Source organism: Lynx canadensis, chromosome B2, assembly GCF_007474595.2.
Source record: "Lynx canadensis isolate LIC74 chromosome B2, mLynCan4.pri.v2, whole genome shotgun sequence".
Classification (NCBI taxonomy): Eukaryota; Metazoa; Chordata; class Mammalia; order Carnivora; family Felidae; genus Lynx; species Lynx canadensis.
This window is the reverse complement of record NC_044307.1, coordinates 1,700,947-1,723,849: the sequence shown is the minus strand read 5'-3', so window position 1 is coordinate 1,723,849 and position 22,903 is coordinate 1,700,947. Positions and strand designations below refer to the sequence as shown.

Here is a 22,903-nt window from a genome sequence, read left to right as displayed (position 1 = left end):
CCCACAGCGCCCCACAAAGGCCGGAAGCGAGCCGGGCGGGAGCAAGCGCACTTCCGCTCCAGCCTCAGGAAGGGGCGGGCACTAGCCGGGCGGATCCCGCGCTGCCCCACGAGGTCCCGAGAGTTGGCCCGGTGGGCGCGAGCGCACTTCCGCTACAGCCGGAGGCCCCACGGGTCGCGGCAGGTGGCCAGGGAGCTGGCTGATGTTGCAGGTCTCGGCCCTGCCGGTCCCGCCCGCCGTCCCCGCTGCCCCGCCCCACGGTGAGCGAGGCCTGGCACACCTGGAATCGGTGCCACTTTGTCATGTGTGTAATTCATTTTATAGATTTTTAGCGTCAACTTGCCAGTGTTTTGTTGGGGACTTGGCGTTTCTGCTCGTGGGACGTCTTGGCCCGTCGTCTTCCCTTCTGTGACTTCGTCCGATTCTGTAGGCTCCGCCGCGTGGGTGCCAGCCCCAGGCACGACCTGCGCGCTGCGAGTCTTGTCACCGGTGCAAGTGCCAGGAGAAAGCACCTGCGCGTCCAGGGGCAAGACGCGGGAAGCCGAGGAGCAGAGTTCCTGTCTCGTACACGCGGGAAACCCAGGGATGTAGGGGCACAGAATAGACGTTAGTTTATTACTAACATTTGGACAATTTATAAACCAGGTGATTCTAACATTTAAAAAGTGCCGTCTCCTGTGATATTTTGATAAGCCTTCTAACTACTTCTAAAATGAAAAGAGAAAAATTCACTCAAATGGTGAAACTGTAATGTCAGATCACTTTGTTACTTTGTACATAAAAAATGAGCATAGATACACTTGATTAGCTCAGTCATGCTGGGTGTCTTTAGGGAAGTTAAAAAGGAGGCAAGAAAGGAGAAAAAAAATTAAACAATTATATAGAGAATCCAAAAAGAACTTTATTATTTTTCCCCCAGGCTTTATATCTGGGTGGATAAGGGTATTTTGGAAAATTAAAGATGACTACAAATTTTTCCATGCTTTTCCTGGTTAGCTGTGGAGTCTATGTCATTTCCCCTTGAGTCTTGAGTGGGCTTGAGGACAGCTCAAATAAAATACAGCAAAACTGATGCTGTTTTAGTTTCCCAGCCTGAGCCCTTAAGGACAGCAGCAGCTTTCACTGTTTTTTGGAACAATTGGTCCTGGAGTCCTGAGCCACCACAGAAAGAGTCCGACGGCCCTACTGCAAAGATCACATAAGGAGGCCCCAAGACCGTCCTAGCTGTTCTCGCCCCAAGGCACTGGGCATGGCAGTGCAGCTTGGATTTTCCAGCAAACCCAGCTGCCAGATAAACACCACCAAGTGCCACTGTAAGATGCCACACGAAATGGAAGAAACTTGCAGCTGAGACCTCGCCAAATTCCTGGCCCAAAATCTCATGGGATGGTTATTCTAAGCCACTGTTTCATTTTTTTGTTTGCTTGTTTGTTTATTTACTTTGAGAAAGCATGAGCAGAGGTGAAGCAGGGAGGGAGGGAGACAGAGAACCCCAAGCAGGCTCCGCACAGTCAGCCCAGAGTCTGATGTGGGGCTTGAACTCACAAACTGTGAGATCATGACCTGAGCCAAAATCAAGAGTCGGATGCTTAACCCACTGAGCCACCCAGGCGCTCCCAACTATATTCTTAAGTGCCTGTAGAAGCCAAAGTAAATCTAGAGGAAGGTAACATCATTCAGAACCTTTCAGAACCTCAGCTTTTTTCCACAAATTTTCACACGTAGTGTGACTCTTGATCTTGGGGTCCTGAGTTTGAGCTCTACACTGGGGGTAGGGATTACTTTTAAAAAAAATTTTAAAAACTGAAAAAAAAAAACCCCATTTTCTTTGTATACAGTATGTGATGCATATAGCATACAAAATATGTGTTCAACTCTTCAGGTTATCAGCAAGTGTTCTGGTCAATAGTAGGCTCTTGATGATTAAGTGTTTGGGGGCCAAGTTATACTGAGATTTTTGTGTAGGGGATCAGTACCCCTAACCGCATGTTGTCCAAGGGTCAACTGTACTATACTCAAGAGTAGGAAAAGATCATTGTTTATGGTGGTCGCAATGAATAATTAACCTGATCATCTTTCTCCTGTAGAATTCAAAATAAAGAGAATCCTAACAATTTCCCTGAACTTAATGCAATGTAAAATAATGGTTTTTGTTTTTCTTTATGACTCTAGGATTGCTTACTTTATTTTTACCTGCCTTTCCTGGGCATTTGAGTTTGCTTATTCTCCCTTGAACACTAACTTGGGTCTTTTCTGTTTTCCTAATACAAATCAATACACCTCTTTTTGAAAAAAAGATGCACCTGGGGCTCCTGGGTGGCTCAGTCGGTTGAGTGTCCAAACTCTTGGTTTCAGCTCAGGTCACGATCTCACGGTTCGTGAGTTCAATCTCCATATTGGGCTCCCTGCTGACTGTGGAGCCTGCTTGGGATCCTCTCTTGCCACTTCCCTGCTCATGTGTGCACACTCTTTCTCTCAAAAAAAAAAAAAAAAAAAAAAAAAACTTTAAAAAATAAATAAAGATGCATCTTTCTTGTCTGGAGTCTTAACTGGGGGCTACATGTCACACATCATACCCTAGATAGGAACGGAAGGTGCAAAAACTCACCATGTCATTACTAAAAAGATGCTGAACAAGTTTTTTGACTTGGCAAATCATAACTGCAGCATTTAAAATAATTAACCATCTAATAACATTCCTATTTGTATTTTATACATAACTTAAATTTTCACTAAAATAATTTAACAGTCCAAGCTTTTGTGAGAACTGTATTTAAGAACTAATTAAAACATCTGGAAATCTGAACTGGTGGTCCATAAGCAGCCCTTTGAATCACTAAAATAATGTAGCTGCTTGAGGAGACTTAAAAAAATTTTTTTTCAATGTTTATTTTTGAGAAAGAGTGCAAGTTGGGGAGGGGCAGACAGAGAGACACAGAATCTGAAGCAGGATCCAGGCTCTGAGTTGTCAGCACAGAGCCGGACACAGGGCTCAAATTCACGAGCTGCGAGATCATGACCTGAGCTGAAGCTGGACATTCAACTGACTGAACCACCCAGGCACCTTGCTTGAGGAGACGGTTAAGGAAAAGTAAATGGCTTGTTCTGTTGAATCTGACAAGGTTTTGAGGGACATTCTGAAAGGCCAGTTCCCATCAAAGACCACCCAGAGGTCTGGTATGAAGAAATTCTGCCTTGCTGATTTCACATGCTGGACACTTTAAGAGTTTGTTCTGTTTTGTTTACAGAGAGCAAGCGAGCGCAAGCAGGGCAGATGGGCAAGAGAATCTTAAGCAGGCTCCATGCCGAGTGTAGAGCCTGACATGGGCCTTGATATCACAACCCCAAGATCATGACCTGAGCTGAAATAGACACTGAACTGACTGAGCCACCCAGGCTCCCCTAAAATTTTTAATGTTAGATGAGATGCTACTGTTCACACGCTTTTCCATTCACATTTATCAACTTCTCACACTCTCGAGTTTTCTGGTATTTAATAAGGAATGAAATATCCAGGAAAATTCTTACTACATTGATTAAACGAAGAGTTTCTCTCCAACACAGACTCTGATAGTGAAAAATCTGTGTTCTGACTGTAACCTTTCCCACACTTGTTAAGATGGTAACACCTCTCCTTGGTGTGAAGTCTCTGGTCCTGGTTAAGGGCTGACCGTCCAAGGCTTTACCATACTTGTCACTTTTATTATAGGGTCTCTCTCCAGCATGGGTTCTCTATGATGAACTAGTCCAAATATTCTCCATATTTGTGGGTCTAATTCAGTGGGAATTCTCTTATCTTCAATGAAGCCAGCACTCTTGGACTAAAAGCTTTTCCACATTTCTCATTTTCATGGCATTTCTCCTGTGTATCTCAGATGCTGGATAAGGATGGAGCTCTGAAACTCATTCCACATTCATCACTTATGCAATCATAGATCTATTTCTAGGGTTCTCTGGTATTTTGGGACTTCTACATAATTCAGGCACTTAAGAATATTGCCATCAAATCTAGCAGTGTGTCCCTGTTGGCATGTTATTTCTTCAGATTTCTTCTACTTTGGAAACACCTTCTCATTTTCCATTTTGACCAAATCACCTGAAAGAAGAGATTGAAAATTTCAGCCTAATTCCCTCATTCACACATACCTTACTCAGTTACTTGCTCACTGAACAAGTCTCATTCAAACTACATGCTAGAGGGAAGAAAAAAAAATGTTTCATGTAAGACAGATGTGTATTGAGTTTATGACATAAACTATAGTGTGTTACTTTAATTTTTTTTATTATTTTAAAAAAATTTTAATGTTTATTTTTGAGAGAAAGAGCAAGCGGAGGAGAGGCAGAGAGAGAGGGAGACACAGAATCCGAAGCAGGCTCCAGGCTGAGCTGTCAGCACAGAGCCCGATGCAGGGTTTGAACTCACAAACTGTGAGATCATGACCTGAGCTAAAGTCAGATGCTTAAATAACTGAGCCACTAGGCGCCCCTATAGTGTGTTATTTTTAAAAGGGAAGGGTGTGCATGTACACATGTGCCTATAATAAACAAATAATAAAAGGATAAACCATTAAAGAGCAAAAAAGGTTACCTATATGAGAGAGGGAACAGGAGGAGGAAAAGGAGAATTTCCTTGAAAACATTTTATAGATTTCATGTATAAAACTTTGTATTTCACATAATTTAAAAAATGAAAAAAAATTTTTAAATAAAAAATAAAATAAAAAAAGCAATCCCTAAACATTGAAACAGAAATGAAACAAACTGAATTTAAATGTGTACCTGCTGGTGACATAACCACACAAAAGAGAAATTATTTCCAATGTCCTTTGAAGAGTAATTTTTTTGTATATACCCAATGATATAGAACTTAAGGACAAAAGAATGGAAAAACCAGGCACCACCATTAAGCTGTTTATAAAAACCATATTTGATGGTAATGCTAACATTTTTTTTGAGGCCACTGAGATACTGTGGGATAAAACAGATGAGTATTTGATACTCTATCATTCCCGGTGTCTTTGAGAAGTCTCTAAAAGGAGATGCAGATGAAAGATTAAGGCCCTGAATTTGAACTCGAACTGTCAGTATGAATTCACAATACATACTTTATCTTAAATTCTTCCTAGCTCTGAGCACTGAAAGGCCTAGGAACAATGTCCAATAACAATATGAGCATTCCTAGCACCTTATCTTTGGTTTTAAAATACCATTTCTTACTAAACAGAATCTGGGGTCCTTGGGGAAATGATTGATTTCAGGAGGAGGAAAGGAATTAGAGGAGTTTATACTTCTTTTTATACCAGAAGCAAGAAAGCTGTCAAATGCCTAGACTCATGTCATATAGGAGACCAGCAGCTGAGAAGTGTGCAGAAGAGAAACCCACCATGTAAGACAAGAAGCCTGCTGCATAAGCTTCAGTTTATTTGTTCCATAAACGTCAAATCATTCTGGACAGCTAATTTTTAATAAAGACCCGATTAAAGTAAAAACGAAAAATAATTTGGTATCTGTACAATGGAACTTATGTCAGCCATATGTATACATTACATGTAACTCTTGGAAAATGTGTCCATAATGTAATACTAAATTTAAAGGTAGTGTCAGTTGGTATGTTCAGTATGATTACAATTTGGGCATATATGTGTGCTTGTCCAATGAGCACATAAAAATACTAAATAAGTTTTGTTTTCTACACGAAGTCTTTGAAAATGCACATTTAATAACTTTTCTATTGTATGTAGCCTTTGAGTCATTTTCTATTGGCTTCAATGTAGAAAAATGCTGTCCTGCCTTTGGCATAAAAGGTCAGGCCCAGGGAAGCTGGCAGTATTCAGTCAGAATGGAGAAACAACCATTCAATAGAAGCAGGATTTTCAACAACGTCAGTGCAAAGTAGTGAAGGGAGAATGACAATCAAGGTTAAAACAATGTGCTTAGAGGGACAAGGTAAAAATGAAACAAGACATCAAGTGAAAGGTAGGCAAAAGGTTTAGTGGTGAGGCTCATTTGGAAAAACGCAAAAGACATTTCTGATCTTTTCCCCGGTAGGATCTCCTCCTTCTCCTCAGTAGATTCAGATCGAGCTGCCCTGTTTCTGGCTGGAGCTGCCCTGCCCTCCCCGCCCCGTGAGTCTTAATGCTGCTGCCAGGCAAGCCATTTGCCCTTAGGGCCCTCGTTCGCCCTTCCTGTCCCCACAGGAGGACAAAGGACCCAGGGACAATTAGAGAAATTTGACCAGGGTGATATCTGCTAGGGTTCTAGAGCTTAGATCCCAGTATTAATCGGGGAACAGAAGAGGAGGACAGAAAGCAGAGTTTCCTTTGACCTGCAAGGACAGGGAATAAATGGACAGGGAGGGGAACACAACTCTGGCCAATGCATCTTAGCCATTTCCTCTCACTACACTTGAGAGGAAGCTTCAAGTCTCTGCTCTCTCTCTGGAGAGAATACCTGCCTCTGGTAATAGACTGTTTCTTCCTTATCTCACCTTCCTCCTGGATGGTCCAGCTTCCTCAACAAGCCCCCAGTCCAGTAACAGCCTCCGCCCCATACACTGGATGCTGCCCCGCACCCAGGCCTGGAGCTCGGCGGGCAGGACGGTCAGGAGCTGCTCCAGCACCAGCAGCCCCAGGATCTGCTCCTTGCTGTGCGTCTCGGGCCGCAGCTACTGGCGGCGGAGAGCCGGCCTGGAGCCGGACTCCCGAGGCCCAAGGGAATCCTCCTAACAGAACTGCCAGGAGTTTTGTCCGAAGAACTGTCAGAAGCACCACTTCTGTGCAGGCTAGATGCTTTAACTATTTGACATCCCTTCTGTTCTTCTGCAGCCCAAAAGGGTTGGACTGAATCATTCCTGGGCAAAGCAGTTCACCACAACAGTAGCAGGGGCTTAATAAGGCTGGTGATAAGGCATAACACATCACTGTTAACAGAGATCAACTCCAAACTAAGAACATATTTACTCAGAGTGAATCGCTATGGTCAAGTCAATGATTTGAAGGTAAAGACGCCCTGTAAAAGATAAGACAAGCACAAAATGTCATTAGAAAAATGTCCTAAAATTGACTTACAGACAATTCGGTTACTTTAGGACTAAAGAACAATACTAGTAGCTTTTAGATCTAGAAACTGAAGTGAAATATTCAGATAACGTGAAATATCCCGATAACAAAAACAATGCAAACAGCTTTGCTTACTTGAATTGCGTGTCACAGATTTAGTCAATCATATTTATAAATCAACCTCTCTGTGCCAAGAATTATGCTAGATTCTTTCAAAGGCATTTTTAGTTTTAGAAAAGAACAGTGTGCATGTCAGTTGGGGTGTCCCACATTTGAGTTAGGGGTCCCAAGTCAATTAACCAAAGCCCCCCTTGTATACAAACCCAGTGAGTATTTTTCAGTCCTTTACTTACCAGATGCCTCTGCAGCTCCTAACACTCTAACCACTCCCAATCTTCTAAGGAACTGCGATCTTCTGTCTGTTTTCCCATGAGCTGGCTTTTGTAAAGTGCTTAGACCAACACTTGGTGCTCAAGCTTCTATAAGGGCTTGTCAAAAGCTCATTCTTAAGTCCACTTTATGGCTTTTCTTCAGCTTGCCAAGAAATGTCTTCAGCTTACCCTAAGCTGGGATCCGGCCTTCTCATTCCACATTCATTCTGGGCAATCTCGTCCATTCAGTAGCATCTGAGAACTGAGACGCTTTCACCTAACAACTCCTAAATCTATTCTCTTTTCCCAGTCTTACTTTGGAGATCAAGACCATTATAGTCCAATGGTATAAGACTCTTCCAGTCCTAGGTCTTAAAAGCACCTCAACACCACCAAAAATTAACTCATCATTTTCCCCTCATAATCAATGGCTCTTCCAAAATTACTCATTTCTTTTTTTTTTTTTTAACTTTACTTTGCTCGGGCACTGTCAGCACAGAGCCCAACTAGGGCTCCCACAAACCACAAGATCTTGAGCCGAAACCAAGAGCTGGACACTTAACGACTGAGCCATTCAGGCGGCCCTACCCATTTCTTTAAAAAGGACACATTCATTCCCCTTACCATCTATCCAATCCAAAAACCTAATTATCCCTAACTATGTTAAAAATAAAGCTCGTAATACGTACTACGTGCCGGGCATTGTGCTCAGCACCCTTTCAACAATCTTTCTCCCTTAGACATCAAGTGGAGTTAAATCCGCGTCTTCCACACAATCCACTCCACCCTCGTCACTTCCACGGCCAGCACCTGGCTTTCACCAACTTACAGTACCGGCTCTTTCCGTGACGCCTGCGCATCTCTTGCTTCCAGTCCTACCCCCTTCCAATCCATTTGCCACCACGCTCCTGGAATTTCTAGAAGCCTAGTAAGATGACGCTATTCCCGTGCGTGAAGACAGGGACTCCCGTCTCTGCGGAGTCCGCCTCCCAGAGCAGCGTAGCCGGGCCCTGCTCCCTTCTGCGAGGCAGTGTGCGCACACACATCGCGTGCATTCTGTGCGGGAGCCGTCGCACGGAAAGGACGGAGAGGCACACTACCTTTTCAAGTCCAAGTTCCCTGGGGTATCGCAGCTGTCACCTGCTCATCCTCTCTGCCCCGGCCACAGCACACCCACCTTCCCTCGGCTGCCTCCGGCCGCCCGTTTCCGCTCAGCTCTCCGCCTCACCGGGAGGTGCCCCCACCCCCGGCTCCGGGCATCCGCGCGGTATCGCAGGGGTGTTCCCCTCTTCCCCACGGCACTGTGAGCTGGAGGGGTCTTAAAAGCACCTGGAGACCCGCACTACGCGACCGGCAGCCCATGTCCGCTCGAAGGACGCGCTCACTTCTCAACGTTCTCTGAGCCGAGGAAATCACACTTTCCTCCGTTTTCTAAGTCCTGAGACCCCGTCACCGTACGTCCTCCGGGACAAACCCTCCCGGCACAGGCGTGCAAGGTCATGACCACCGCCACGAAGGCCTCGATGAAAACAGGACTCCGGAGGGGGACAGAAAACCACCGCCGGCCGTAAAGACGCACCAGCGCCCGGAGCCCCGAAGCGGGTGGTCCGCGCAGCGCTCGCGTCCACGTCCGCGGGCGGCGACACAGACGAGCCTGCGTCTCGGGGAGCGGCCACCAAGCCTCGCGGGCGCCTCCTGCCGGAAAAGGCTCGCGCTAGCTGTGGCTCACACGAGACCGGAAGTACGTCACGACGCCCGGGCACGCCTCCACCCGCTCCTCACCGCCCCTCTAGGAAGCACAGAGGTCCCGCATCTCAGTGGTTGGCCGGCTCCCACCGCAGGGGCCCTCGGTGGCCTCTGCACAGCGCAGGCGGTTCACCGGGTGTCCAGCAGCCACTCAGCCTGGGCCCGTCTCTCTGTTACACTGAGGGAATGCGACGCAGTCCTCCGTTCCCTAGTACCTTGGTCCCGTGATACCCATTGTCCACTCGGCCCCCAGGGTCCGAAGCAATAATCGATACCCACCCGAGCAAAGCGGCATTAAGAGGGGCAGGTGCTGGCTTGCTGTCCACCGTCTCAATCTTTGTGCATGTGACTCCGGTCCTTTTGAGTAACCAAACCACTTACAGATCCCTGACTCTGCAGAATTAGCAGAAAGTGAGGGGAAGCCACATACCCAGTCCCCGCTGTGAATGGCCCCAGGGCAACTGCGGAATGTGGGGCCTGGTCAGCCTGTGTTTGGTACCCTGCGGTGTTAAGAGCGCTCTGGTTGCACAGCCCGTGAAGAATGTGCATCAATTATGATAACTTAGGAAACTTGGCACAATATCTGGACCTCATTCATCCTAGCTACTTGCTTCAAACGGCTTGCCCTCTGCCTTATTCCTGCGAGGTTGTGATCTGGCGTGCTATATTCCCACGCTTCCTCTGTATGTTAGAGGTGAACAGCCCATACTGGTCCATCGATCCTATACCACTGAAATGCTCCTATGCTTCTGGAACGTCATCTCTCTTGTCTGGTAAGCCTTAGTCTCAACAGGCTCATCTTAGGTAACTATCTATTTTAAGCGTGTTGTTGTTTGTGGGTTTTTTTGGGGGGGGGGGGGCTTTTCTGGGTGGGTGTCGTTTTTATAGGCATACCCACCCCTTCTTACCTAATCCAATAAATGTGTTAATGGGGATTATTTCAAACCAGGCAGATGGTGGCTACTTTGGTCTAGGTGGCTACACCTAAACATCCCACAGCCTCCTTCATAGATGCTCTACCTTAGCTTTCATGAGAACATTGTATTCTTTCTGTCTCTTCTTCTTCTATCTCCTCAGCAGGAAAAGTCTTAAGTAGGAAGACCATACATCCTGATTTATGCCTCTTGGCTGGCTGTAATTATTAACAGCAATCCCTTTCATTCTCAGAAGTGTCCTAGATTGGGCAATACATTATATATAGTTACCTCAAGTCTGACAACCACCGATATGCTAGCTGAAATGCAGATTCCCAGGTCCTGCCCTCACAAACATTCAGCCAGTCTGTGGTAGTGCCCAGGAAACTGCAGTTCAAACAACCCAGGTGATTCTAACACAGGTATATATTCAGAAGCAGTGGCTTCATCATAGAGCTGAGACGTTGGCATGGAAAACTGGGTGTGAGTCCAGAGAGACCTAAAAAAAAGAAATCAGTGATTTACACACTGTGCTTGCCTCCTCTTTGTTACCTAGAGCACTGAGAAGAGTGAGGAGTGAAGAGCAGTGGGACTCTTTTCACTGCTAAGACACATGGACCAATTGAGAGCCGGAGGGCTAATAGGTATATTTATGGACAAAGCACGTTTCTTGGTAACAACGTCTCTTTTTATTTTTTCCTTCTCTTTGGTCACCACTTGTTGGCCTAATCCAGTTTAGCGTGTAAGTTTGCCTGGTTCCTTTTTATGTTCTCACATTTTGTTCTTCCTTTTCCTTTTTCCATCCTGTTTTGTTGCTGCTGTTGCTGTTTGCAGAGGCCTAAAAGGTTCTGAGCCTCCAAGTCCAAGTGCCTGTGAAACCTTATATAATTCACAATGATCTTTGTTCACAGTTTTGTTTTAAAAATTTTTAAGATTTTTAACTTTAAAATTTTTAATGTGATTAAAAAATAGATCACAACGAGTGTTTAACCACTTTGGACTTCACTTTTCTCATGCAGGTATGAAATTGCTCAACTCAAAATTTCTTCTTAAAGCTAATATTTTCTGATTTTTTGTTAGGAAACTCCTATAGCACAACAAAATACTTTTCAATGATTCCATTATGCTTTAACAAAGTGTTCCGTGACCTCTGCATCTGGCCCCCACCCCTGCACACTCATGGCTCTTGAGCCTGCCTTAGCTGGGCCTTCTTCACCCTGTTTCCTCTATTGGAGATACTTTCCGCTATCTTCCAGCTCCTTCTACAAATAATCTACTTTCCTCTCAACTTTTACGTTCTCTCTCAACTTCTAACTCAACATTTAACCAGTGACACACATGTATACTGGTACATAGATTTCAAAACTGCTCCTGAGAAGATACTTCATATTTTATAATTTTGACTTTAGATATGCCATTGTTTTAAAATTTTCTCAGAGATATTTTTTGTCTTATTGGAAAAATGTAAAACAATCTTCCACTATAAATTGTTTTTTAAAGGAAAAATATTGTCAGATAGAGAAAATAGAAGTCATTTTCAAAAACAAAATCTGGACAGAGACTTGGTTCTCCTTGAAGATTTGGTTCCTCAAATAAAAATTATAGTGAAAGAGAGTCTTCAGGGCTCTTACCTACAGCTCTAGATAGCTTTCAGTTGCAAAATTCTCAGTCATTTCTTGACATACAGTGTTCACTGTCCTAACAATGCTCAGAGGGGTGCTGTACTATCCCTCAAGAACCAGTAAGGCTTTTTTATATTTTTAGTAATCTCTACACCCAACGTGGGGCTCAAAATCATGACCCTGTGATCAAGAGTCACACACTCTTCTGAGTGAGACAGCCAGGCATCCCTCGAACCAATAAGTCTTTTTAATTGGATTTGAATCAGTACTTCTTACACCTTGCTCAGCCATAAAACTGACTAGTCTTTCAGACTGGGGCTTTTCAAAGGCATAAGGAGAGATGGTTACTGGTTTACAGAGCAGCTGAAAGGAGATCAATGCCAGAGACTCGATGGGTTGAGTGAAAAGAGCCAGGGTAGAAAAAGAAAAGAGAAGTGAGGGTAATTCAGAAATGTAAAGGGAGACAACACCTAAGAGCACCCTGCCAGGAAGGCTGGAGTAATCATAGGAAAGGCCAGGGCCTACATGCCCCTGTCTAGCGGTTAAGTCAACTAATGACAAATGTGCATCCCAGATAAAAGAATTAGAAGAATAATCCGTATCAGAAAACAAGGCAAGTTAATTTGGTGAACTGTCAGTAGTTTTAATCATGTTAACCATCACTGCACTCGAGTGGTATATGCCCCTACAGCACAGATAACATCTTTTCTTTCTTGGCATTTTATCAGTTATTGAGAAAATTTAGAATTTTTGAAAAGCTGTGAAAACAAAACAAGCACAAAACAAACCAAACATTCAATCTTCAATTGCAGCTGTAAAAACAATCCATTAGAACTATATCCTTTAAAATCCTGATCTGTTCATATTTTAAATCTTTTAAGAGCTGATATAATGGAATTATCCAAACATGCTGTTTTGGCATATGCAGAGGTACCTGTGATGCTTACAAACTCAGATTATTAGAGTGTATGTCTCATATTACTGAATGGAATAGGTGTTACTTGAGAAGTTGATTTATTTCAAACTTAAGTCTACTATATCTTCTTCACTTTAAAATCTATATGTATTTCCTTTGGAAATAGTTAAACCTCAAGATACAGTAAAATACAATCTTGAGAAAATTTAGGATTTTGAGAAGACCTACAGTTACCCATAAGCGGCGACACTAATGGTTTGAAATGCTGAGAATACCTAACAGAGCTAAATACACGAGACTGAAACCATCCCCATCACTCTGCATTTCTCTGTAGAAGAATTATGTCCACCTCTATTGCCAAAACCCTGTTTTCCAGCTCACGTGGCTGTTTCCAGCTCACGTGGAAGTTAGCTTTAAAGTTTGACTTGAAGTACATTTGGGAGGAGAATGAAATAATTTGTAACATTTCAAAGTAGTGGTTGTGCATTTACACCAGTGTGTTAAAGTATGGAGCATCAGCAAATGAGATACTGTCCACCTGTAAACAGAGAGGAGGCTGGCTGTTTCTCTAAAGATTGTATTGTTTCATGAACACAGCAAGGGGCTGAGAGTGTAAATATACACCTCTTTCCGTGGAACAAGGAAATAAGTTTTATATATGTTCACATTTTCTTGTATTTCCATGAAGAAACACTGAGATATGTAAGATACTAGAAAAATGGCTACCTATGAGGGAAAAGATAGGCTCCCTTTTTAATGTTGCTTTCATACTTGAATCAGATGAAGAATGAATTATCTTCTTGAAAAGTCCCTCTAAGTAAATTAAAAGTTAAAAAAAAAAAAAATCATTCACTGCAAAAATAAATAAGGGGGCACATGAGTGACTCAGTTGGTAAGTGTCTGACTTCAGCTCAGGTCATGATCTTGCGGTTTGTGGGTTCATGTCCCACGTCGGGCTCTGTGCTGACAGCTCAGAGCCTGGAGCCTGCTTTGGATTCTGTGTCTCCCTCGCTCTCTGCCCCTCCCCTGCTTGCGTTTTGTGTCTGTCTCAAAAATAAATAAACGTTAAAAATAAATAAATAAAATGCCCCAAATGAGGGATCAGTGGAAGGAGTCCTTCCTGCAACTTGGCTGTAAACTGAACAGAGCAACATGCACAGATGGGAGGCTTTATTGAGCTGTGCCTCAGTGCCTTCTAAATTCTGGAAGTTCCTTATACTAGTCATTTCTACGTGGTGATAAAATGCTTCCAGATGCTTAGAAAGAACACTAGGAATCAGGAGACAGGGTTCCAACTCCAGCTTGGTGAACCAGCTGAAAGGTCCGCAGTCACTTCCAGCCTCCGTTTCTGTATCATATAAGGGGCACAGAAGTTATCTGTAGGGTCCCTTATGATGTTTCTATCATGGTTAAGTGACCTGCAGTGTATTTGGTACTCCAATCTGGATTGTCATCACATAGATTCCCATTTCCTTTGTGTCCTAGGCTTAGTATAAAGTTTGGTAACGTTCAATCAGTGTTAAGGGAAAGAAGTTTTTTTAAGCATGACCTTGGTGGTAATTAATAGGTAATGCTGAGAAGCATGGAGCTTATAAAAACAATCAACGTGGAAGACTGATCATACTTTTCAACTTCTGTAGATGTTTGAAATTTTGTATAACTAAGGGTTAAATAAAGAAAGCAAAATCCAAAATGCTTTAAATCACAGGAAAAATGCAAAGAGGCCTATATTTTCGTAATGAAGATCAGAAGTGAGATACGAGATTTTTAGAGAAGTTTCTTGGTCTACACAAATCTGAAATCTCGAGCAACAGTAACACATTGATGTGTCCTCACTTGGGTCCTTGGTTCCTCACTGAAGGCGGAGTCAGTGGAACTCTACAGAGTTCTTAACAGGAGAAGCCTTCTGTGTATCTATGGGAGAGTTATCTGTCCCCTTTTGTAGGTTAAAAAGCAAATTATCATATCTTATGAGAAAACAAATCGTTTAAGTTGCAAGTTTTACTGCCATTATTTTTAAATTAATTTTTAAATACTCGAACGACTTTTAACATAATTGTGTATTCAGGTAGCATGAGTTTTCCTAGAGCACACCTGGAGAACTTTCTGCACAGACAGGTGTGGGACCAGTTGATGAAGTCACCACAACATTGTTCACTACTGCAAACACGGATGTCACAGACCCCAGAGAAGCTGACAGATGGACTTAACATATTATGCTTCTCTCAGCATAAAAACACGGACACCTTCCACAGTCTGCACTCCAGAGGACCGAACGATTCTTTTCCTAGGACTCTGCTTCAGGGACAAAGTGAGAGCCTGCCCCACCACCTCCACTAGGGTCCGACACCGGGAGCCTCTGCCCTACCTGCTCCAGGGGGCTAGCGGCACCCACCCCAGGGTGGACCTTCCGATGCTGGACGAGGTTGCAGTGATAAATAAAGTTCTTGCCACAGTCTTCACATTCATAAGGCCTTTCTCCAGTGTGAATTCGCTGATGCTTAATGAGGACAGAACGTCGGCTGAAGCTCTTCCTGCACTGGGTGCACTGGAAGGGCTTCTCCCCCGTGTGGATCCGGAGGTGATGGAAGAGCCCCGCGTTCTGGCTGAACGCTTTGCCACAGATGCCACACTGGTAGCGCTTCTCCCCGGTGTGGAGTCTCTGGTGCTGGAACAGACCCGAGCGCTGGCTGAAGGCCCGTCCGCATTCATCACACCCGTAGGGCTTCTCCCCGGTGTGTGTCCTCTGGTGCTCGATCAGGATGGAGTTCTGGGTGAAGCTCTTCCCACACTCACCGCAGACGTAGGGTCTCTCCGCCGAGGAGCTGGCCCGCTGCCTCTCCCACCTGCCCTCCTGGTCACATGTGTCTGCACACTCAGGCCCCAGAAGAGTGTCACCGTTCAGTTTCTCAGGAACTTCCACAAGACATTTCTTTTCTTTACAGAGCTCCCTCTTCGGGGCTGACTGCACACTCCAAGCCCCAGCCTCATCCCCTGAAACGAGAAATGGTTCACATGAATGCCATGTTTCCAAACGGAAAAGAAAAAAGCAACCAGGAGGGTGGGTGGCAGGGGACACATAAGCACGGTTCTGTGTACTTCCCCCACCTAGACAAGGATGCCCGGACCTCAGGGAGAAGACACACTGAACTGTAACCGTCAGGGGACTGTCTTCCCCCCACCAGGCCGCAACCTTCCCCCCACCACCCCTCCTTGCCGGTCAGTGTCCTCAGGACCAAGCACAACGCCTGGCACACAGCAGACGCTGAGCAGATGGACGGTGAGGGAGTGAGGGAGGCCTCTGGGGAAGTTCCAGTCCTCACCGATCTCCCGAAGCAGGCACACCTCCCGCGACCTGCACTGACGCGGCCCTTCCAAGGTTGGGGGCTGGCCGCTTGATGAGTCCTGGGCTGCTCCCCGACCTGCCTCCTCCTTCACCAACTCTTCCTGCTCACGGGCACAGGCTGGAACCTGCTGGAAATTAAGGACGGTTAGAAATCAAATGTCAGGGTGGCGCCTGGGTGGCGCAGGCGGTTAAGCGTCCGACTTCAGCCAGGTCACGATCTCGCGGTCCGGGAGTTCGAGCCCCGCGTCGGGCTCTGGGCTGATGGCTCAGAGCCTGGAGCCTGTTTCCGATTCTGTGTCTCCCTCTCTCTCTGCCCCTCCCCCGTTCATGCTCTGTCTCTCTCTGTCCCAAAAATAAATAAACGTTGAAAAAAAAAAAAAGAAATCAAATGTCAGAGAAGACATCGTAAGGAGGCCTCCTCAGGCCCACTGCACGGGAAAAGAAGGACCAAGAAACTGGCAGGAAGAAACAGGCAGAAGGATGGGGCACCCACAATAGACCACATCAGGCACAAAGAAATCCTCGTCCTCTTCCTCTTGCTGCACAGAAACCCCACACTCGTTCTTACAGCTACCGACCTCCGTCCTGCCCTCTCCCACCTGCTCTCCCGGCTCGTCCAGCTCCCGCTCCAGATCCTCCAGCACGGTCACCGCCTGCTCCCCGCTCTCCGGGTGCTGTCCCCGCACCCAGGCCTGGAGCTCCTCGGGCAGGATGGTCAGGAACTGCTCCAGCACCAGCAGCTCCAGGATCTGCTCCTTGCTGTGCGTTTCTGGGCTCAGCCACTGGCGGCACAGCTCGCGGAGCCTTCGAAGAGCTTCGCGGGGTCCAGGGGTCTCCTGGTAGCAGAACTGCCTGAAGCGTCTACGGAAGATCTCTCTGCTATGCGGGTGATCTCTCCACGGGCCAGATTCCTGCCCAGAGGCACAATCCCCCTCCTCCTCTTCTACCTTTACTGCCAGACGTCCTTCCTGCATCTCTGGAGTCTGAAGGACTGAGGCTGTGGCCATTTTAGGCTTCACTATTCAGAAAAAGAATCTATCCTTGATGACTCCCTTTGATCTTTTCCTCTGAAAATCCTAAAACCTAAAACATAATTTGCAGAGAAAAAAAAAACATTAAAATGTAGAAAATCTTTTCTGCTCGCGGGCACTGGGGTATTTATAGCAAAAGCAGTCACTGTCTAGTGAAGAGCAGAGAACGCATGACTAACAGTAAGGACTTTGCAAATCCTGAGGCAGGTGATACAGGGGAAGGAAAACAGAAACAGAACACGTTCCCCAGAACCGCCCCCCCCGCCACGGTTTTATTGAAGAAGGGACCATTTTGATCATCCGCAATGAATCAGCTCAAGTAACTCAGAATAAACTGAGTTTCCATTTGAATGGCAAGATCCTAGACGTGGCGTAAGTGTCATGCTGAATGGAGGTAAACGAGCATCATGGTGCCAAGTGGTCACAGAGGACGCTAAGAGTCAAGGAGAAAAGGGAAACAAAATGGAGAAGGGAGAAGTAAAGACAAAAGGACAGAACGAGGAGCAAAAGAAATGTACTGGGGAGGAGAGGCCAAGTCTGTCCAGTCGGGTGAGGTGTGGAGGAAAGAGTTCTGTATTTGGGCTGAGACCCGATCTTCCAGGTACAATCTGTGCGGGCCCATCTTTCTAGGGGATATGAAGATAAAATAAGATCATGGATAAAGAGCACGAGAAGCTGGCAGCTTGGTAAATCCTAAAGTATTGTAAATTACTACTATTGTTATTTTTCTTATAAATCTTATTGAAGGAATAAATGAATCCTAGCAATCAAAACACCATGGCAAAAGAATCAGAAAGTAGTCAAGAGATATTAAAATGAAAGAAATATTGGTTCTGATATTTTAGAATTTTTTTTTTAATTTGAGAGAGAGAGAGAGCGCACGTGTGCACACGGTGGAGGGGCAGAGGACCAGGGAGAATCTTAAGCAGGCTCCACACTCAGTATGCAGCCCAATGCAGGGCTCGATCCCACAACCCTGGGATTGTGACCTGAGCCTACTGAGTTGGACATTCAATCGACTGACCCAAGCCTCTGGTTCTGATATTTTAAAACAGGGGTAGGGTCTGAGCTGTTTCTTGTCCTTTAATTTCCTGGAAATTGTTTATCTTTGAGACTTTGAGGATGGACAGTGGACAGCAATGCATAAAATAAAACCAGTGCTCATAAAGACACAAATGTCTATGACCACATAAAGCTTATGAAAGAATCTAAACCCGAATAGTAATTAATGAAAGCAATTTTCTGAAAGAATATTATGTAGCCTAGTGATTTCAAAGGATCATTTTTGGGCAGAGGCTTTCAAACTTTTTTGACCAGGACCCGCAGTTAAGAGCTATTTTATACTGAGACCCAGAACACATATATGCATGTGTGTGTACATGAATGTATATGAGACACGCACACACATAACTGAAATAATAACTTCACAAAACACTAAGCACCCTTATTTATGTGATATGTATTATTCTTTTTTTAAATCCCGGTTGTTGTTTTTAAACCCCAAAACAAAAAACCCTGGTCACAGCCCACATGGACTTCATGATCCACATGAGTCATGACCTATAGCTTTAAAAAGTTGCCAAATTTAAGTAAAATTATTATAATTCATTGTAAATATAACCCAACACTGTTCTTAGGTATTGGAATCCATCACAAAATAAAAAGAAAAACTAAGGAGAGGGTATTTAATTACAACTGAACATGGATCGCTTACGAGTACAAGAGAAGTTAAATCTGCATCGCCAGTATTAGGCATACTTATCAAGAAGAGAAAGACTACCAGGGCAGGGAAGCATTGTTCTGGGTAATCTGCAAATATTATCCTTTCCACAAATTCCTAACATTTCTGGCTTCACTAACTTTTATAGTCCCCACTCCAGGAGAAGTGGAGAGGGTTTTTTCCTCCAAAGACAGGATCCCTGAGCTCAAATTCCCTCCCCAGCTTTGCCTGGCGCTGACTCACCATCACTTTGAGTACCACGTTATCTTTTTCTGTCCAAACTTCTCACACACCACCCATGCATCTAGCCAACATTTACTTAGAGCCTGCCATATTCCAGGTACCGTTCTATGCACTAGAGATAAGCTGCAAAAAAAACAAAGTCCCTACTTCCATGGGATTTACATTCTAATAACAATATCAGTAACAGCTGACGTATATTGTTTTTGAGGTACCGGGCATTGTACTAGACGCTTTACATATATTACCTCATTTCATCCTCAAACGACCTCAAGTAAGCTTTTATTACCCAGTATCATAGATGAGAAAATGGAGGCACAAAGACTTTAAATCTTCGTGAAACAAGTTTCACAGGCCTCGGTGGGGAAGCCGCCTTTTAAACCCCACAAATCTAACTTCAGAATTCACTCTTGAGCACTACACCACTCGTTCTCCTCTACGTGGGAAGGAAGACGGAAGGGGCCAACAGGGACAGACGGTAATATGCCAAACAGCAGCAAACGCTACAGAGAAAATTCAAGGTAAAGGAGATGGGGAGAAAGGTCTCCATTTCATGTGGGGCATCAGGGAAGGCCTTGCGGATAAGGTAACATCTGAGCAGAGACTCGAGAAGTGAGTGGCGGTCACAGGACTCCCTGGAGAAGGATGGTTCCACGCAAAGGGAACCGAGTTGTTGGAGGCCAGAGCACGGCTGGGTTCTTCAAGCAACTACCAGTTGAACAATGTGGTGACAGCAGAGAGAGCAAAGGGTACAGTGATAAGAGTCTGGTCGGGAGATTATGAAACGCCATGTGAGGGCTCTGCCTTCTAGTCTAAGACATGTGGAAAGCCATTGAGGTTTACAGTGGGGTGGGGGGGTGGCGACGAAATGTTACTTACACTTAATATGAAAGTATAACCGGCTGCCGTGATAACAGACTGTGGGAAAAGTGGAAGCAGAGACGGAAGCTACCTAGTCTTTGAGGGAGCGATGATTGTGGCTGCAAGCGTGGTCTGCAGGGTCTATTCTAGGGTGTGGAAGTTTGGGGTGCAAGTAGCAAACAGGTAAATGAAGGACATGCGCTCTGATGTCACGCAGTTAACCGAACACAGGTTCAAAGGATTAAACAGCGACTCATGCCCTCTTGTTTTGTCAATCTTCTAGGCCCTGAAAAAGGTCTCTTTCCTATTTGCTGCCCGTCTGCTTGGGCTTTAAGTCAAAGATTTTCTATTCACAGAAAATGCAGCTGAAGCTTTGAGTTCTGCTCATAGAAAGTCATCTCCGCTCTGTGGTGTTTCAAATCTTCACTCAGTTTCACGAAGATCGATTTCCCTCTCTTCTCTGTATAGGCTCCCTTTCGCTTTCCCCCTGATTTCATTTCTGTCTGGTGGCCTCACACCGGCACATCTTTGCTGCTTTTTGAACCCAGTGCTGCCCTCCTGCTCACAAACATACAGCTATTAATCTCACTTAGCTTCACCACCCCATTGTGCACACCTTCCTTGACGTACCGTGGGGCTACGTCCTGACGAACCCACCATGAGTTGAAAATATCATAGGCTGAAAATGCACTGAGTCCACCTAAGCGACCACACATCACAGCTTAGCCTCACTTACCGTAAACATGAGCCTACAGCGGGGCAAAATCACCTAACACAAATCCTGTTTTGTTGTTAAGTGCTGAAAATCTCATGTACCTTAGGCAATATTGTCCTGACAGTGAAAACAGAATGGTTATAAATGTATCCGTTATTTCTCACAAGCAACTCGAGAAAGATCAAACTCATAATTCGAAGTAGTATGAATGTGTACCACCCTTTGTCGGGGGACCATCGGTACATGCCAGGTAGAGAATTAGCATAATAATCTCCCACACTTAAAAGAACCACATCTGCCTTTTAAAGCTGGTTTCTCCTAGAGTCTCAGCAAGCTTGATACTCCCAAATCTACCACTGCCCTCAGGGAGGAATGCTCTTTACCAAAGAAATACATGCTGCTGAAGATCAAGCAGCATGCAACCAAGTATGTCTTTATCATAACACACCCCCAAACCCTCCCCCCTGAGGTCACCATCTAAGGCCCCCGAAACACTCAAGCTCGGCTCAAGACCAGGCAGGTCTCTAGCTTCAACCGTTGGGCCCCTCTTGTTCTCCCGTATTCCACATGCAAAACCTGCCCGCTCCACTCCGGCTTCTCTTCTCACTGTTCTTTAGTCAGGCTTTCCTCATCCCTGCTCCATGTCTGTGGTCTTGCCAGCTGCACTTGTTCCAACCCTACCCAACCTCTGCACCTTGATTTGAAGCTCACATACTCTGAGGTCTTCCTCATGCCTTCCAGCCCACCCTCTTCTTCCTTCCAGCTCTTCTATCATTTTGCCCCCAGTCTCTATCTCGCAGTTAGCTCTCACATTAAAACAAAATCCCAGAAGTACAGAATAGCCAATTCCTTCATCAAGCTCTACTCCCCAGAAGTAGACATCGTTAAAGATTAGACTGTATCAGGGGTGCCTGGGGGGCTCAGTCGGTTGAGCGTCCGACTTTGGCTCAAGTCACGATCTCGCGGTCTGTGGGTTCGGGCCCCGCGTCGGGCTCTGTGCTGACAGCTCAGAGCCTGGAGCCCGCTTCGGATTCTGTGTCTCCCTCTCTCTCTGCCCCTCCCCTGCTCATGCTCTGTCTCTCTCTGTCTCAAAAATAAATAGAAACATTAAAAAAAATTTTAAAAAGATTAGAATGTATCTTTCTGTCATCTGTGCATCTTTAATGTGTGCACGCACACACTCACACATACTCACACAAACACAACCTTTCCTATTCATCTGCAATAAGCAGAAAGTGGTATAAGGTAGCAGATTTAGTTATAAATTCTGACTTACTAACAACGTGATCTTGAGCAAGTTACTTGACTGGTTTTTCTGATCCTCAATCTCCTGTACAAAATGAGGACAGTTCCTTTGCAAAGTTGTCAAGAGTATTACAGGAGACAATGCATACAAAATGGTTCGGCACAAAGCCTGGCACACAATAAACTTCCACCTTTTAAAGAAATACTGTACAATTTTTGGCTTCGGGTGGCTTAATCGATACCTGCTACCTACCCTTGGGGCCAAGACTGTAAGGTTTCCTTCCTATTGCCCAAAGCACAGCAAGGGTAAGTGGGCGGGGAAGCACGCGTTAACACACCACTAAAGTAGCTGTTTCACCAACCTTGCAAACATACTCTGGAAGACATCCATGTGTTCACATAACACTTTACTCTTAAATCCTAACCGGAAGCCCAGGACTCCTGAGGCCTGAAAGTGGGGAGGACCAGATTCAAACGAGATAAGTAACCCCTGGGCTGTGGCCGTGAAGCTAATACAGAAAAGAGAACAGAGTCCGCACAGCAGGTTTAAGAAAACGGCCTGGATCTGAACCCTGACTACACCCCTTACCAGCTGGTATGAGTTGGGTCGAGTGAGTGGGCCTCACTTTCCTTCTCGATGTTAGAAAAGGGGGCAGGAGAGGGCTGGTCCGTACTCGGAGCCTACCTACATACGTTACTACCTGGAAAGTGCTTTGAACAACGCCTGCCCAGAACGTACTACCTGCTGCTGAAATATTCGCTTAACAAACATGAGCAAATCGCGAGCGCCCCTGTGGGTGGTGAACCAGACCCCGAGAGGCCGAGAGGAACGCTCCTCCGTCGGCGCCTGTCCCCTCATCCTACTATGGGGACGGAGACGGCCCGCGGCGCCCGAGCTCGGGTCCGGCCAGGACGCCCCCGCCTCCCGCACCCGGCCCGGTGACAGAGCTCACACACCGGCGCGGCCCGACTCCGAAGCTCACCGAGCATCCGCGGGAGGAGAGGCCACCCCGCCAGGCCCCACCGCCTCCCGGTCCTTGACAACCACAGCCCGCACAGTGACCGGCTACAAAGGCCGGAAGTGCGTCACGCGCGCCACCTCCGGGACGGCGTTCCGG

General features: G+C 45.6%; 1 protein-coding gene and 1 long non-coding RNA gene across 7 annotated transcripts; both read right to left on the bottom strand.

The window, feature by feature from the left end:
- Window positions 1-3,757: 3,757 nt before the first annotated feature.
- Window positions 3,758-9,097, bottom strand: LOC116737707. 2 transcript variants are annotated; one of them, XR_003969082.1, is made up of 3 exons: window positions 8,530-9,097; window positions 6,488-7,008; window positions 3,758-4,096 (listed from the first exon to the last, which is right to left on the bottom strand). It is a non-coding gene; the product is annotated as an uncharacterized LOC116737707 (long non-coding RNA). The 2 variants fall into 2 exon arrangements; XR_003969083.1 differs by having other exon boundaries at window positions 8,607-9,097.
- A 1,197-nt stretch (window positions 9,098-10,294) lies between these two features.
- Window positions 10,295-22,903, bottom strand: ZSCAN23 (zinc finger and SCAN domain containing 23). 5 transcript variants are annotated; one of them, XM_032593090.1, is made up of 5 exons: window positions 22,769-22,903; window positions 16,573-17,056; window positions 15,951-16,101; window positions 14,996-15,621; window positions 10,295-10,588 (listed from the first exon to the last, which is right to left on the bottom strand). In XM_032593090.1, exons 2-5 carry the CDS (start codon window positions 16,978-16,980, stop codon window positions 10,538-10,540), a joined length of 1,236 nt encoding a protein of 411 aa, XP_032448981.1. In that variant the 5' UTR covers window positions 16,981-17,056; window positions 22,769-22,903; the 3' UTR covers window positions 10,295-10,537. The 5 variants fall into 5 exon arrangements, with proteins under 5 accessions (XP_032448981.1, XP_030172764.1, XP_030172762.1 ...); XM_030316904.2 differs by lacking the exon at window positions 10,295-10,588 and having other exon boundaries at window positions 12,334-15,621; window positions 15,951-16,098; window positions 22,769-22,900; XM_030316902.1 differs by lacking the exon at window positions 10,295-10,588 and having other exon boundaries at window positions 13,657-15,621; window positions 22,743-22,901.

Excerpts from the sequence above, each read along its gene's own strand:
- ZSCAN23 (XM_030316902.1), bottom strand. The coding sequence starts at position 16,980 with ATGGCCACAGCCTCAGTCCTTCAGACTCCAGAGATGCAGGAAGGACGT. Across the intron at positions 16,102-16,572 it reads TGGACGAGCCGGGAGAGCAG|CAGGTTCCAGCCTGTGCCCG; the intron begins GTGGGAGAGGGC and ends CTTAATTTCCAG. Across the intron at positions 15,622-15,950 it reads GTGCCTGCTTCGGGAGATCG|GGGATGAGGCTGGGGCTTGG; the intron begins GTGAGGACTGGA and ends TTCTCGTTTCAG.